General features: G+C 48.1%; 1 protein-coding gene across 1 annotated transcript; it reads left to right on the top strand.

Annotated features, from left to right (window-relative positions):
- Window positions 1-330: 330 nt before the first annotated feature.
- Window positions 331-13,576, top strand: Inhbc (inhibin subunit beta C). Its single transcript, XM_041674843.1, has 2 exons — window positions 331-643; window positions 11,311-13,576. Exons 1-2 carry the CDS (start codon window positions 331-333, stop codon window positions 12,051-12,053), a joined length of 1,056 nt encoding a protein of 351 aa, XP_041530777.1. The 3' UTR covers window positions 12,054-13,576.
- Window positions 13,577-17,054: the final 3,478 nt, after the last annotated feature.

The following is a 17,054-nucleotide window of genomic DNA, read 5'->3' as shown; positions in this document are numbered from 1 at the left end:
GCAGAGGAAGAATTCCATTTCTAACCTTTGTCCCTAGGCCTCCCAATAATAGCAAGGGACAGATACCTCTCTCCAAACAATCCAGCTCCCCTCACATCCCCCGCTCCGTACTGTCACTGGTGACACTGGAACTTCCTGCCAACTTCCACCTGTACTGGCGTCATTTTTTCAGGGCAGATGTTCAGCTGCTCTATCTCGGGCAAAAAGGAGTGGTGCCAGCCAGAGGTAAACTCCTCCCAGGGCCCGTGGCAGCCAGAACAGAGTGGAGGCCACTACTGTCGAGACCCTAAGAACTGGGTCGGTGTCCTTCAGGGAGGACCTTCTCCAGCAATGGCTTCCTTCTTGTTCTTGCTATTTTTGTTACTGACTTCAGCTGCTGTGGCCAACCTCAAAACTGATGGTCCATGTCCAGCTTGTTGGGGGGCCGCCTTCGATCTGGAGAGCCAGCGGGAGCTGCTTCTCGATTTGGCCAAGAAAAGTATCCTGAACAAGCTACACCTCCGCCAGCGCCCCACACTGAGTCGGCCTGTGTCCAGAGCTTCTCTGAAGACTGCACTGTGGCGTCTCCGTGCGCCTCGACAGGAAACCCTGCTGGAGCAGGACCAGACACAAGAGTATGAGATCATCAGCTTTGCTGAGACAGGTGGGTCCATGGTCTGCAGCTCTGACCCCAAACCTGACCCTGGAAAGAGAAAATCTCCTCCCCAACTTCGCTCTGACGGCCTTTCCCAAGCCATCCATCCAGCTCCTGCCCCACACTTCTCTATGATAGGTCAGGTCTACCTGGCTGGAGCTGGGAGCTGCTGCTGTTTTACTTCTGAAAGCCTCCTCTGCGCTCTCTCTCTCTCTCTCTCTCTCTCTCTCTCTCTCTCTCTCTCTCTCCATAACCCTCCCGGAGTAAACCCACCATTCCCCAGGCCAAGGGCTGGTTACTGGGAAGTTTGTGATTTCTCTGGCCCCAGGCTCTATCACTTGAGTGCCCCATTTATGTAAAAAGAGAAGTAAAACACCACGATTATAAAACCTCTCCATACCTCAGGTTCTCCTGTCAGAACAAGGTCAAATAGCACTCAGACAGAGGTGTGAAAACAAACCATGAAGAAACTCAGTCTCGGACCAGGTGTGATGGTGCGCACCTTTAATATCAGCACTCAGGAGGGAGACTGAGTCCAAGGTCTGCCACAGTGAGAGGTGAGACCCTGTCTCAAAAAACAAAGCCAATAAATAATATTTTGTAAAAAAAAAAAAAAAATCAGTAAGCCAAGTGAGGTGGGGCACATCTTTAATCCCAGCACTTGGGAGGCAGAGGCAGGCAGATCTCTAAATTCGAGGCCAGCCTGGTCTACAGAGCGAGCTCCAAGACAACCAGGGCTACACAGAGAAACCCTGGCTCGGAAACAAAAAGGTAAAAGGTAGAGGAAAGAAAGAAATGCTTCCACAGAGAAGAGAGCTGGAGAGAAGATAAGGAAATCTTAGCACTTAGAAGCAAAATGCAAGGCTACTGCAAGCTCCCTCGGGTGTGGGCGCCGCCACTCCTCACGGGGTCCTAGCGCTTTTCCCCTGGTGCCTGGTCCCTACTCTCCTCCCTCGAGACCCAGAGTAAACTCTGCAGCCACGTAGCCTGGCGCCCACTCTTGCAGGGCCATTTTAGCTGAGTGACCTGGGTAGTTAGTAGCCAGTTTCTCATCCGGAAACGAGGCTAATGAGAGGATGGCTTAGAGATGTAAGTGAGTTAATATCGGTAAAGTCCTTAGGATGTGGGAAAGTAGGAAGGAGCAGGAAATAGGGAGGACTCCGCTCCTGTCCAGCAAGGCTCTCCTCTCTCTATCTTCTCGTGGCCGAAAGAGACAAGGAAACATTCTGAAGTCTCTTTTAATAGGACAGGAATCCCCTCTCCAGGGCTCTACCCTCATGAAGTAATAACCTCCCAAAGGCTCCACCTCCAAATACTATCACCTTGGTATTCAGATTTCAACATTTGTTTCTTCTTTTTTGAGACAAGATCTCCTTAAGTAGCTCAAGCTGGTTTGAACTCACAATATAGCTCACATTGGCCAAACATTCGTGACCTTCCTGCCTTAGCATCCAAAATGCTGGGATTACCGCCCCGTGCCCAGCTTCAATATATGAATTTTGAGGGGATAGAAGCAAAGAAAATCCATAGCAGTCTTTTTCCAGGAAACCTCTATCCCTACCCTCTTTAAACATTGTGGCTGGCTTCCCAGAGGCCAGTGTCAGGGTAAATAACTGCCCGGCTTCTGCATACACTTTGTTTACTTTTATCCCGTGGACAAAGCATGTCACTGTGGCCAAGTCCACAACTGGGGTGGGATGGAACTGGATCAATTCATGCAACCCAGAAGGTGATCCCTAGGGGCTGCCAATAAAGTGATCTAATGGTCTATGCTCTGGGCTGCCAATACAGCGATCTAATGGTCTATCCTCCGGGCTGCCAATATAGATCTAATGGTCTATCCTCTGGCCCCTATAACTCATTTCCTTCCCACTCACATATACATCACCTGTCCTGGACTCTTCCATGTCACATGTCTGTCCATCATAACATTAGGATCAGGTTTGAAGTCCATGGTCTCACCACATGAAACAAGAGGCTAAACAATGAGGCTCCTTGGGTATTTTTCTCCAGGTTCAGAGATCTTCAGTGGCATCCTGAAACTGGCTCATGCTGCCTTGTGACCGCTGATGGTGAGCATACCTGGGTTCAGTTATAGCACATGAGAAGCTTAATGGAAGAATTTGTCAATCACAAATTCTTCCATTAAGACCTCATGGAATTAAGACCTCATGGAAGAATTTGTCAATCACAGCAACAGGGCTTTTAAGGGTCCCCTCCTGGAGACGAGCTATTCAGTGTTTACTGACACGCTGCTGCCCATGTCCTAAAAATAAGTTACATCTTCCCCCTACCCACCTAACACTCTTCCCTCTCTACCAGGTCTTGTTGGCTTCAGTCTCATGATCTTCTCGCCTAAATGCTGAGACAGGTGTGTACCACCAAGCCTGGCATTGCTTTGATCCCTTAAAAGCTAGGACAGGTGTGTACCACGAAGGATCCCTTAAAAGCTAGGACAGGTGTGTACCACCAAGCCCAGCACTAATCCATGAAAGTCCTGATCTTCTGTCCAGCACATAGCTCAGTCTACACAGATAATTCCCTTGGGCCTGATTCTGCTTTGGGGGGAGCTCTGGGCTCCTAAGTCTATAGTTCTAACCCTTGGATCTTTACCATCAAAAAGTGCTATGGATTTTCTTTGCTTCTATCCCCTCAAAATTCATATATTGAAGCTGGGCACAGGGTGGTAATCCCAGCATTTCGGATGCTAAGGCAGGAAGGTCACGAATGTTTGGCCAATGTGAGCAATATTGTGAGTTCAAACCAGTTTGAGCTACTTAAGGAGACCTTGTCTCAAAAAAGAAGAAACAAATGTTGAAATCCGAATCCCAAGGTGATAGAACAAGAAATGACCTGTGTTTGCAAGGGAGTGCAGAGCTCTGTTTGTCTGTTTTGTTTGTTTGTTTTGAGATAGGCTCTCACTTTGTAGTCCTTGGCTGAGCTTGGAACTCACACTATAGACCAGGTTGGCCTCTAACACATAGAGATCCATCTGCCTCTGCCTCCCAAGACACCCAGCCCTTTTCATTGTTGTTTTGTATTTTTGCAATGCTGAGGACAAACGCTCTACTGAATGATACCCTTAGCTCCCTCTTTTCATTTTGAATTATCTCCATCCCTTTTAGGAAAAACTGCTGCTCCTTTGATTATTAAAATTTTATTTAACCAAGGGCTCAGCAACTTTCTCTTAAGAAACCCGAGCCTACTCTGGAGTGTATCATACTGTCTCCCTTTTTTTTTTTTTCTTTTCAGATTTATTTACTTATTATGTATACTGCCTGATTGTATGCGTGCATGCCAGAAGAGGGCACCAGATCTCATTATAGATGGCTGTGAGCCACCACATGGGTGCTGGGAATTGAACTCAGGGCCTCTGGAAGAGCAGTCAGTGCTCTTAACCCTTCAGCCATTTCTCCAGTCCATTAGTGTCTCCTCTTAAGCCCTTCTCTTTCCGTTGCTCTTTCCCTTGGAGTCTGAGTCAGGTGTTCCAGGTTCTTATCCAAGTGAATAAAAATAAAGGCTCACACAGACTTGCAAAAGAAGCAAGATAATTTTATTTGGAGCAAAGTGACAGTACAGATTAACTGGGGTGGCGAGTAACTGAGTCACATGACTAGGATCCTCGAGGGCTCCAAATATTCCTTTCATGGGGTTCAAGAAAAGGAGGAGTAGTCTATGTGGTTCATGATTTTGATTAATAGATTAAGTCACACATTCGTTTTTCCTGCTGTCCATGTCCCTTCCCACAATGCATCATATGCGCACCCAATTATGCATAGACATAAGATGGAAAACAGGGTAGTCTCTCTGAAAAGTCACTGAAAGAGAGGTCTGCCATGCACCCAAAGCCAGTTCAGTCCAGATGAGCCCTCCTGTTCTTCATACCTGAGCATGCTGGGAATGTATTTGAATACAAACTGTCTGAATGTGGTTGTTACCAGGGGCAGAGGTACTCATACTCTTGAATGGGAGAACATGTAGCCCAGTGCATGGGGCTGGGAGTCCTAAGAGTGCGGGGTGCATGGTTTGCAGAGGGTTGTTTGTGTCTAGTTGGCACAAGTGAAGGAACATGCTGCCAAGTGCAATTTTTGTTGCTGTTGTTGTTTGAGACAGGATTTCTCTGTGTAGCTTTGGAGTTTGTCCTGGAACTAGCTCTTGTAGCCCAGGCTGGCCTCGAACTCACAGAGATCCGCCTGCCTCTGCCTCCCAAGTGCTGGGATTAAAGGCGTGTGCCACCACCACCTGGCTCTGCCAAGCGCATTATTATAAGGGGGTTTGTGTGTGCAGCTAAAACTAAATGGAGGACTCAGGGTACCAAACTGTCCTGTGCTTACCTGCCTCAAATGCCCATGATTAAATCTGTTTTAAAAATTTTTCTTAAACTAAATGAAAAAAAAACATCACAAGTCTTTAAACAACATAGTGTGGTCTAGTCAATGAGCTGTACCCATCCTATGTTGTCAGGTCAACCGTAAGCCAGCAAGTGTTTCATACCTGTAACCCCAGCACTTGGGAGACTGAGGGCACTCTGAGTCTGAGGCTGCAAAGTGAAACTCCATCTCAGAAAACCAATACCTAACTAAATAAATAGAGAAATTTTGACCCTAGCGAGGCGTTGCTTTCCATCCACCTTTTACTTATCCTGCCTGAACTTACTCTGACTGTGCTCCACTGCCAGGGCCCTGGGTTTTCATTTTTTTTTAATTTTTCTTATTTATTTAGTTACGTGTATATAGTTTGCCTGCATGTATGTATGTATGCCACACGCCCATGTATGCCTGGTTCCACTGGAGTCAGAAGAGAGCTTCAGAACCCCTGGAGCTGGAGTTTCAGATGACTGTGAGCCACCACATGGGCGCTGGGAATCAAACCTGAGTGCTCTCAGTGCTGGGATTAAAGGCGAGTGCCACTGTAGCCTGGTTCTAGCCCTGGGTTTTTATTATTATTATTATTTATTTATTTCTGAGGCAGGAACTCACTAAGTAGTCCTGGCTGACCTGAACTCTATATACAAGGCTGGCCTTGAATTTAGAGTTCCAGCCATCCAAATCCAACAAGGATTTTTTTTTTTAATTTTAAGAGCTTTTGTCTTTTTAAAAAGATTTGTTTTTCAATATATTATGTGTATGTGTGTGTGTGCCTGTGAGTTTATGTATACTATAGAAGACAGAGGGCATCACATCTCTTGGAATTGGGGTTACCACCTGATATGGATACTGGCAACTCAACCCAGGTCCTCTGTAATAACAATAAAATCTTTTTTGTTTGTTCGTTTTGTCTTGTTTTTTGAGACAGGGTTTCTCTGTGTAGCCCTGGCTGTCCTGGAACTCGCTCTGTAGACCAGGCTGGCCTCAGACTCACAGAGATCCACCTGCCTCTGCCTCCCGAGTGCTGGGATTAAAGGCATGCGCCACCACTGCCAAGCAAAGAATAGGATCTTAGTAACCACGGAGTCAACTGAAAAGGAAGAAAAATGATTTCCTTTTTCAATCTTGCAAATCCTTTTAGAAATATTTTCTCTAAATTCTTCTAGGAAACTGAAGTTTTGTTTGTTTGTGTGTGTGTGTATGTGTGTGTGCATGTGTGTGTATGTGTGTGTGCATGTGTGTGTATGTGTGTATGTGTGTGTGCGTATGTGTGTGTATGTGTGTGTGTGTGTGTGTGTTGTTTTGCTTCTTTGAAGCAGGGCTTCACGCTATAGTCCAGCCTGTCCCAGAACTCACTAAGTAGCCCTGGTTGGTCTCCTACTCACAGCAATCCTCCTGCCTCAGTCTCCCAAATGCTACTAGAATTACAGGTGTGAGTCACCGCTCCTGGTTCTCTGGCTCCCCGAACCCCCTCCAACACATGTCTCCTGAAATGCCTTATCACAGAAGGCTAAAATAAGACCATCGGCATTTTCAGCATCCCGCCAGGAAATCTCTCTTGCTAAAGTCACAACTTGGAAATGGGCTCTGGCTTCCGAGTTACTACAGGTGATAGACAGCCCATAGCTTGAGCTCTCCTTCCTCCAACTTCGACAGCAGCCTCCTCACTTCTGCCTTTGCTAAGTCTCTTCTCTATCCTTCCAAACTTGGCTGCCACTGAGTCCCAGAGTCAATGCTGCAAATTTTAGGTTTGGGTGACAGTGGTGGCACCCCACTTCTGATACACATTCCTTTTCTTGTCAGTTATTAATATTACATGCCAACATAAAACAGCCTTGCTGCTGCTGTTGCTATGGTGATTTTGTTTGTTTGGTTCAGCCAGTCAGTCGCTGTCATCACACATACTAGGCAACTGCTCTACCGCTTGAACAACCCTAACAATAAACTTTTCTCTATATTTTTTTAAATAATTTATTTAAATGTATTTTATGTGCATTGGTGTGAAAATGTCAGATCCTCTGGGACTAGATGACAGACAGTTGTGAGCTGCCATGTGGGTGCTGGGAATTGAACCCAGGTCCTCTGGAAGGGCAGCTAGTGCTCTTAACCGAGGAGCCATCTCTCCGATCTCTCTTTTTGTATTTTTAACACAGTTGTTTACTTGGTTTTGTCTTGTCTTGATTTCTTCAGAGTCTTACTTTGTAGGCGATGCGGGCCTAGAATTTCTAACAATCTTCCTGGTCCAGCTTCCAGACTATGAAGAATACAGGTGTGAGCCACCACAGACACTCAGCTGAACAAATTGTCTTAAAGCAACTAGTTCATTCGTGATTTTGTGTCTTGACTCAGTTTAACGGGACAACTTTTGTGACCCAGGTGGTATAATTGAGGTCAGTCAAGCCTCTGTATGTAGACGAGAGCTAACTCTGACTCAAATGTTTCTTACAGGCTCTGATTCTCCAGGTCTCTCTCCCTCTCTCTCTACAAGATTTCACAATTAGAACACTGTGTCCAGCCGGGCAGTGGTGGCGCACACCTTGAATCCCAACACTCGGGAGGCAGAGGCAGGTGGATCTCTGTGAGTTCGAGACCAGCCTGGTCTAGAATAGCTAGTTCCAGGACAGGCTCCAAAGCTCACAGAGAAACCCTGTCTCAAAAAACACTGTGTTGGCGCCTAAGTACACAAGATCTCACTGAAACTGCTAATGTCTCACTGACTAAGCCTTTGAAGTCAGGAATCTGTATGAAGCCGTGAATATTTGAAGTTACAGTCATTGGGAACCAATGGTGTAATAGCCTTTGGTTGTTCTTGGGTTTTGCTTGTCTATTTGTTAGATTTCATTTTTATTGTTTTTAATTATATAGAGTATGTGTCTGCGTATGGGTATGCCCACATAAGTGCAAGTGCCCACAGAGGCCGCAGGGGTCAGATTCCCCTAAAGTTCCAAATGGCTGTGAGATGCCCACTGTGCTGAGCCCAGCAGGAGAACAGTAAATGCTCTTAACCACTGAGCTATTTCTCCGGCCCTTATGTTTGTCTTCGTAGCAGGGTCTCACATAGCCCACGCTGGCCTTGAACTCCTGGTACTCCTGCTTTCACCACCTCTTGGTGCTGGGATTTTCTGGCTGAGCAACACCACATCTTATTCTATTCCGTGCTAGGAGTGGAACCCAGGCTGCATGCATGCTGGACAAGCACTCTGTTGATGGAACTTAGGGATCAATTGCCAGCACTACAAAAATGACATGAAGCCAAACATGGTGGCACATATCTGTAACACCAGCACTAAGGGATACCTCGTAGGGAAGATGAGAGATGATGGGGAAGTGGGAAGTTGTAATGGAGATGTAACGAAATGTACAGCCAGGTATGCTGGCACGAACCTGCCTCAATATCTGCCCCCTAAAAAAAATAGTAAGGTGATATCGGGTTTTTGTTTTGGTTTGGTTTGGTTTTTGGTTTTTCGAGACAGGGTTTCACTATGTTGCTTTGGTGACGGCTGGATGTGGGAAGAGAGGGAGGCAATCATAGGGTTTATAGGGGCGAGAAGGCAAAGAGGGGCCCCATCCGTGTCATTCACACACAGAAAGAGGGGAACAGAAAGGGAAATAGTGACGCTCTCACTAGGTGTGCTGGCAGGACATTCCTGTGCCACCATTAAGCAGTTATAAATTTAGGTGTGAACTTGGCAATACCCAAATCTCCAGGTCCTGTTTCCCTCTGCAAAAAGCCCTGACCTAGACACACAGGTGTGAGAATCCCTAAGGTAAAGACTAAGCTGGCTTTGAGTTCAATGGCTGCCTTTTAGCAGAGGATAAAAGGAACCGAGGATGAGGGCACACCTTGGAGGGCATCAGAACCTTCACACTGAAGGCACAGACAAAGGAAAACCAAGGAAAAACTGTAAGTTGCTAGGTGTTGGGCTGGGACGTAGCTCAGTAGAAGAATGTTTGCCCAGCACGCACAAAGCCCTGGGCTCCCCCACACAGCGGCTCATGAAGGCTGGTGTGGTGGCCCATGCCCATAATCCCAGCACCCAGGCTGCAGACGGCAGTCAGTCATCCTCTGGTGCGTAACTCCAGGCTAGGCTAAACTACCTGAGTCTCAAAAAAGGCAAAACTAAGACAGAAAGATGGTCGAAACAAAAGCAGTTCCTCCCATCGGACAACTGTGTGGTACTCCTCCTCATTTCGTCTTAGCTGGAGACCAACAGGTGGGCCAGGCTCACCTCTCTTAACTTCCATTTTTCATAAACCCCTACGACAGTTCAGCGAAGTTACTGGCTCCTTTGTAACAGGAATGGATTTTGTTCCAGCTTCCAATAAGAGTAAGACATTCCTTATTTCCATCTGAGAATTCCTTTTCCCCATCCATATTTCTACTAACAGCAGAAACATCTTTGTCCTGATAAAAGGTCTCATTCTCTATCTGGCTCAGGCTGGTCTCAGATCCACAATGGTCGCCTCCCGGACCTTTGGAGCGCTGGGGCTGATTACGGGCACAAGCTGCCATGCCATGCTCTACTGGCATCTTTTAAAAGCTTGTGTGTGTGTGTCTATGTGCCAGAGACATGTTCGGTACCCTCAGAGCCCAGAGGCAGCACTGGATCCCCACTGAAGTTAGAGATGGTTGTGAGTCACCATGTGGGTGCTGGGACTTGAACCCAGGTTCTCTGGGAAATTAGCCATTGCTCTTAACCTCTGAGCCATCTCTCTAATCCCTTCTGCTATGGCTTTAATCATGATCATTAAGTCACCTCTAAGAAGTGTCAAACTTTATAATTCTCCACTTTTTGTTGTTGTTGCTGTTTTTTGTTTTTTTAGGACAGGGTTTCTCTGTGTAGGAGCCCTAGCTGCCCTGGAACTTGCTCTGTAGACCAGGCTGGTCTCGAACTCACAGACTCTGCCTGCCTCTGCCTCCCTAGTGCTGGGATTAAAGGCCTGCGCCACCACTGCCCAGCTTGTTTTGTTTTTGAAACAAGGTCTGCCTATATAGCCTGGAACTTGCTGTGTTCCACACTCAAACTCACAGAGATCTGCCCGTCTCTGCCTCCTGGTAATCCCTTACCAGAACTGCCCTTTATACTTGGTGGAAATTTGGGCTGTTCTTTAACCTGCTTCTCCAAATGCTTCTCTCTTCTACCCATTTCCAAAGCCACTCACATTTTTAGGTATTTGCTATTGCAACATCTCATTCTCAGAGCTGTTTAGAACACTTACTGCTTTCCCAGAGGGCCTGAGGTCAGTCCCCAGCACTCATGGCTTGTGACCTGAGCACCTGTAACTCCAGATCCGGATGTAACTCCAACATCCTCTCAGCCTGGGCTCTATAGTTACACATACACAAACACACACATACACACACACACACACACACTCTTTATAAAAACAACAAAGAAACAGAGGACTGGAGAGATGGCTCAATGGTTAAGAGCACTGGCTGCTCTTCCAGAGGACCCGGGTTCAATTCCCAGCACCCACACAGCAGCTCACGACTGTCTGTAACTCCAGTTCCACGGGATCAGACACCCTCACACAGACATGAATGCATGCAAAACACCAATTCACATTAAAAACAAAAATAAAAAACAAGTGTGGTGTCATATACCTGTAGTCCTAGAGTTTGGAAGATAGCATCAGGAGGGTTAGATGTTCACGGATATCCTTGGCTACATAGAAAGTTAGATCCAGTCTCCAAAAATATATATATATATTTTTAATATTTATTTATTTGTTATGTATACAATATTCTGTCTGTGTGTATGCCTGCAGGCCAGAAGAGGGCACCAGACCCCATTACAGATGGTTGTGAGCCACCATGTGATTGCTGGGAATTGAACTCAGGACCTTTGAAAGAGCAGGCAATGCTCTTAACCTCTGAGCCATTTTTCCAGCCCCCCTCCAAAAATATATTAATAAACAGAGGGAACGCGCTGGAGAGATGGCTCAGAGACTGAGAGGACTGGGTTTGGTTCTCGTGCACACATGGTGGTTCACAGTCATCTGTAACTCCCTTTGATCTCTACATGTATGCTGTCGTATGTGTGCTTCCACTCCTACATGCATGTACACATACATGAGAACACACGCTAACAAATTAAAACTTAGAACAAAGTAAAATAAAAACTGGGCCTACTGATGCTACAAGCCCACAACCCCAGCACTCTGAACGCGGAGGCAGGGAGGATCACCAGTTCAAGGTCGTCCTTGTCTGCAGTATTGAGTTAAGGCTACTTTGGACTCCATGAGAAAAGTTTGCTGAGAGCTGACACAGGCTACAGAGCTTGACTGGGTTTTTTATGTTCACAGGCCTCTCCAGCATCAACCAGACCCGTCTCGATTTCCACTTCTCTGCTAGAACTACTGGCGGCATGGAGGTCCGGCAGGCCCGCCTCATGTTCTTCGTGCAACTCCCTTCCAATACTACCCAGACCATGAATATACGGGTCCTTGTGCTAAGACCGTACGCTACCAACCTCACCTTGACAAGTCAGTACCCGCTGCAGGTGGATGCTAGTGGCTGGCACCAGCTTCTCCTGGGACCCGAAGCTCAGCTTGCTTGCGGTCAGGGACACCTCACCCTGGAACTGGTAACCGAAAGCCAGATGGCCCACAGTTCAGTAATCCTGGATGGGTTTTCTCACAGACCTTTTGTGGCAGCCCGGGTAAGAGCTGGGGGCAAGCATCGGGTTCGCCGGCGAGGCATCAACTGCCAGGGGGGGTCCAAGATGTGCTGTCGGCAAGAGTTCTTTGTGGACTTCCGTGAGATCGGCTGGCACGACTGGATCATCCAGCCTGAAGGCTACGCCATGAACTTCTGCACTGGGCAGTGCCCACTACACGTGGCGGGCATGCCTGGCATCTCTGCATCCTTTCACACAGCCGTTCTCAATCTACTCAAAGTCAACGCAGCTGCCGGCAGCACTGGAGGAGGCTCATGCTGTGTGCCCACAGTTCGGCGCCCTCTGTCCTTGCTCTACTACGACAAGGACAGCAACATTGTCAAGACGGACATACCTGACATGGTGGTAGAGGCCTGTGGGTGCAGTTAGCTTATGCGTGATACAGCCCAAGGTAGAGTAGGCAAACATGTCCTTACAAAGATGGCCTTCCTCAGAAGGAGGGAGTAACTACATTCCTGCCTCCTTCCACAAAGTAACCACCTTCCTTCTAAGTATTCAGACTACCCTCCGTTGACTCCAGTAGATCTACATCTAAAGGAGTCACCACCATGACCACCAGCTTCTCTGTCTCTCCTGGGACATGGTTGACCCAAGAACACACCCCCATCCTAAACCCTACTCTAGGGGTTAATCCGCTGCCAACCACAAGCAACATGGTTTTGTTCCCAGCAAAGACACCCCTCGTTCACCCTTAGCCAATGATGCAATCTACTCTACCTCCTGTCCCACCAACTGCTGGCTCCACTCCATGATGACCCGCCCGAGCATCTCCCCTCGAACTCTACGGTGCTCCAAAGAACCCTTCCCCTGGGTTCCTACCTTGCTGTTTTCCAAAGGAGACCCTTGCCCAAGTGTGCTACTAATACTGTTTGCATAGCCTCCAGCGTTCAGTCTTCTTCTGCCTGTGGGGGATGGCACACCTGAGCCACCGAAGCCTATCCTCTGACTTCCAGCTGAATTTGACCAAAGGGAGATTCAGATTGGAAACTAAAGACTAGGGAGTTACAGAGGTCACAGAAAACTCCATCGGGCCTAAGGTCTTGCACCTCGCATCCAGGCACTTAAGAGAGTGCTACCTAAAGGCTGAGGCCAGCTAGTTCTCGGCTAACCTGGGCTACACTGTTAAGACCTGTCACAAAATAAAAGAAGGGAAAAAAGAAGAGTTTTTCTATTTCCACCTCCCCCCACTTATTTATAAGCCACAGCTCTGTGTAGCTGTGGTGTGCTATGTCCACATACATGGCTCCAGGTTTTGCATGTAGCCGTGGCTGTGCTATGTCCATGTGGCTCCAGGTTTGCATATAGCCGTGGTTGTGCTATGTCCATGTGGCTCCAGGTTTGCATATAGCCGTGGTTGTACTATGTCCATGTGGCCTCTGATAACATTATTTCAACACTAAAGAATCCAGATGGCTTGCCATTTTTCTAGTCCCTGGTGTCTGAACAATCTTTTTTTTCCCCCTAATTTACCATGTAAAACAGGCTTGTCTAGAACACACACCTGCCTTCACCACCATACCCAATTTTGGGCACTGTTTGTTGTTGTTGTTGTTGTTGTTGTTGGGTCCCTTAACCCTAACTATGGCCCTGTAACCCCTTTCACTGAGTCCTCTTGAGATAGCTCAAAATATCCTCTATCTGCTGCCGGGACCTTCCTCTCTCTCCACCCCTCTGTCTGCTGCCGGGACCTTCCTCTCTCTCCACCCCTCTGTCTGCTGCCGGGACCTTCCTCTCTCTCCACCTGGTCCCCTCCAGCTTAGCTGTCCTGTCCATCTCATACTTCATATCTCATGTTCCTCCAGGTTCCTCTTCTTCTTTAATCTTCCTCCATCCTCCTTCCAGAACTTTCAGGGGTTTCATGACTAATAATAAACTACTATTGCCTGACTCTCATCTCCCTCTGTTCTGACTCCAAGAGATGAGACAGATCAATAATCGATTATCAAGCAGGCCAACCCTGGCCACACAGGGTGGGAGGCAGAGGCACTCAGAGCTACCTGTTGGAACTCCGGCTCACCTTCCTTTGGCCTACTCTTAGAGCTTCAGTCATGAGTCCTCTCTGGAAGCTTTAGTGGGTCAAGAAGAGGAAGGCCTGGGATAAAGAGGGGGCAGCATTTACTCTGAGAACTGGTCCTCTTTAGACCTTTGCCCTTCTTTCCTCACCTCACATCTCCTCCCTTTGGCTGGACAGCCCTGACCCAGAGGGTCGATATTGTCTGCAGCCCAAGGCCAGGTTTGCGCAAAGCCCATGTGTCCTTTGGGTAATGTGATGTCTGTGTTTGCTTAGCGTATAATCCCCTCCTACCAGGGTAAGAGGTCCCTGCAATGGAAATGTTTGGGGCCCTGCAGGTCTGAGCCGTGGGGTTTCCTATGCAGACCGTGGGAGTCGTTCCACTTTTATTTGAGAAGACCTCCTTCAAGTCCCGAGGTTTCGCAGCGTCTCCTCCTCTCCCTTCGGTCAATCTGTCCCACTTTTAGGCCTCTCTCAGCTCTAAGAACAGTTTCAGTGCCCAGGACCAGACCAGGGTAAGGCAAAGCGAGGTGCTCACCTAGGGGTGAGATTTTAAGGTGAATGCAAGTAATTCATCAATGGAGAAAACCAGCATTTTAATGAACTACTTTCCGACATCGTGAATGCTGCAGATCCACAATGAGCAAAGCAGCATATTTAAAAATAAACACAGGATTCGTGTTATTCACTTTCTCTTTTGGCTCTGCTTTCTGTAAGAAAGGAATGGAAGATCCTGTCATCTTCTACACATTTTCTCCCTGAGCCTCCTACCCCTACCCGACTCCTTCAGGCTGTTCTCATTTGGGCAAATAAATGGCCCTGCTTCTCCTATTTCCTTTCCCTCTCTCGAACCTCTCACTATCCCCCAGCCCCCCACCAGCGCGGTGGCAGGGCGGGCAGTGCGGCAGATGCCTGGGTATTTATAACCTGGAAGCACTTCTTGGGAAAGTGACTAAGGCGCTAGGGGCGTATTTATAGATAAGTTCTGACGTAAGTGTCAGCGGGGAGGTAGGACCGGGCTAGGCGCAACAGCGAAGGGTGTGGGAAAGGTGTCGTCAGTGACTCCTACAGCCACTTCTTGCTACTTCCCCTGAGCCTGATTCCTGGCACAAATAGGTAAGCCCTCCTAGGCACCATCAGAGATGGGCACTTAGAGCCTCATGGTCCAGACCCCAGAGGCTAGCAGGCAGTCAGTCACCTGCAGGGACCAGCAGAGAGGAAGCTGAGAGGTATATATATATAGAGAGAGAGCAGTAGCCAAAAGTCCTGAATACGTTTCAGGGCCTGGGGAGAAGAGCAGGTGAATAGCAGTGTCTCCCAGTTCTTTCTCCTCCCTCTCCATTTCATGGCGCCCTGAATTTCTGGGAAGCCCGACCTCTACCATCAGGCTCCATTGCCAGGTGTCAAAGGTGGCAGGGACACCTGGCAATGGAGTACTGGGGACTTCCTCTTCTGTCTGGCAGTAGAGAGGCAAAGGAACAGAGGAACCAGCCCTTTCCATTGCCTGGGAGGGAGAAGAGGAGGCATTTCTCATCTCTCCAGCTTCCTCAGCTTTGTCCCCAGGATTCTCTGGTGTCCAGTGGCTGCTGTCCAGTGGCAAGGCACTGCCACATGGTGGACACTGGTGGTACTGAGACTCAGTCGGCAAAGAACATCCTTTTCCCCTGGTCCAGATCTAGAACTCTCAAGGCGGACACCACCAGCTAAAGAAGGGGAAGATGGAGAATGGGTGGGGGCCCTAAACCACACCCCTTTTGCTTACAGCTTCCCCACAGATGCCTTCTTGCTTCCTAAAGAAACTGGGACCCAGGGAGAAAGCTACAGCTACCACCGTCTTGTATAGAGATAGAGGGTCACTTCCATTTAAGGTCATGCACCTGAGGGCTGACTGCGTAGCTCAGTGGTAAGGTACTAGCCTAGCATGTGCAAAGCCCTGGTTTCAGTCCTCAGCACCGGATAAAAGCCAGGTGTGGTAGATGCTTCTTCCCTTTGATCCCAGCACTCAAGGACAGAAGATCACCCTTAGCAACATAGGGAAATGAAGGTCACCCTCAGCTACAGAAGACGTTCATAATCAGCCTGGAACACAAAAGAGTCTGACTCAAACAACAGTAACAGAAAAAGAAATAACTCGCCACAGTCTCACTATTACAGAAACTGAGGCAGGAGGGTCACTTACTTACACCGATGAGTACTAGCCAGTCTGGCCAACATAGGAACATTTCATCTCAAAAGACAAAAAACAAAACCAAAAAAAAACATTAACAACAATAATAATAAAATAAATCTAACAGGGCTTCAAAAAAAAAACAAAAATAAGCCAGGAAGTGGTGGCGTATGCCTTTAATCCCAGCACTCGGGAAGCAGAGGCAGGCGGATCGCTGTGAGTTTGAGACCAGCCTGGTCTACAAGAGCTAGTTCCAGGACAGGCTCCAAAGCTACAGAGAAACCCTGTCTCGAAAAACCAAAACAAAACAAAACAAAGACAAAAACAACAACAAAACAAAAAAGACGGGCACTGGTGGTGCACACCTTTAATCCCAGCACTTGGGAGGCAGATGCCAGTGGATCTCTGAGTTTGAAGCCAGCCTGGTCTACAGAGTTCCAGTACAGCCAAGGCTACACAGAGAAACCCTTTGTGGGAAGGTGTTAGGGGTTGGGGAGGAGGGGAATGGAGTCAGAGACTGGGGGATGACTCAGAAGGTAAAGCTATTCCCTTACAAACATAGGACCTGCCCTAGAGTCTCCAGCGCCCAGGGAGAAATGGGAACATGAGCTGGCGATCTCAGTTGTTGGGAAGGCAGAAACACAAGGCAATCCCTGGGACTCACTGGCCAGCCAGTCTAGTCTAATGGATGAACTCCAGGCCAATGGGAAACCCTGCCTCAAAGGAGGATGGAGTCCCTGAGGTGGCACTCAGGGCTGTCCTCCGGCCTCACACACATACATACTCAAAGTCCGTGACGAGCGACTGGAAGGCTGGATGATGAGCAGCCAGGGCGGCTAAGTTTTCCCTGCTTTATCTCTTAAACTCCCATTTCCGACCACATTAACAGAGGCCTGGCACCACCCCTGGGATGCCTCAGAGTTAGCCAACTCCCACAGTGTTCTAAAGACAAGTGGTCTCTGGGCACAGGCTCTGCAAAGGCGCATGCCCTCTGCCAGCCTCGATGGACTTTGTGCTGCTGTCGGGTTGCATCACTACAACCCCCACCTCTCTGGATTTCCCCAGACATCACAGAAGCACGACCTCACCCCTTGCTCTGGCCCCTCCCCCAGCTGGACTCTGGGCAGCCAGCACAGGCAGGGTCAAAAGGTAACTTCAATATCCCGTGGCATTGCCACCTTGGCCTGAGCAA

The sequence above is a fragment of the Microtus oregoni genome, unplaced genomic scaffold (assembly GCF_018167655.1).
Source record: "Microtus oregoni isolate MIOR12 unplaced genomic scaffold, Mior012 000001F_ref0000356, whole genome shotgun sequence".
In the NCBI taxonomy this organism is placed as follows: domain Eukaryota; kingdom Metazoa; phylum Chordata; class Mammalia; order Rodentia; family Cricetidae; genus Microtus; species Microtus oregoni.
Note: the sequence above shows the minus strand (reverse complement) of the source record. Positions and strands in the feature narration are given on the sequence as shown.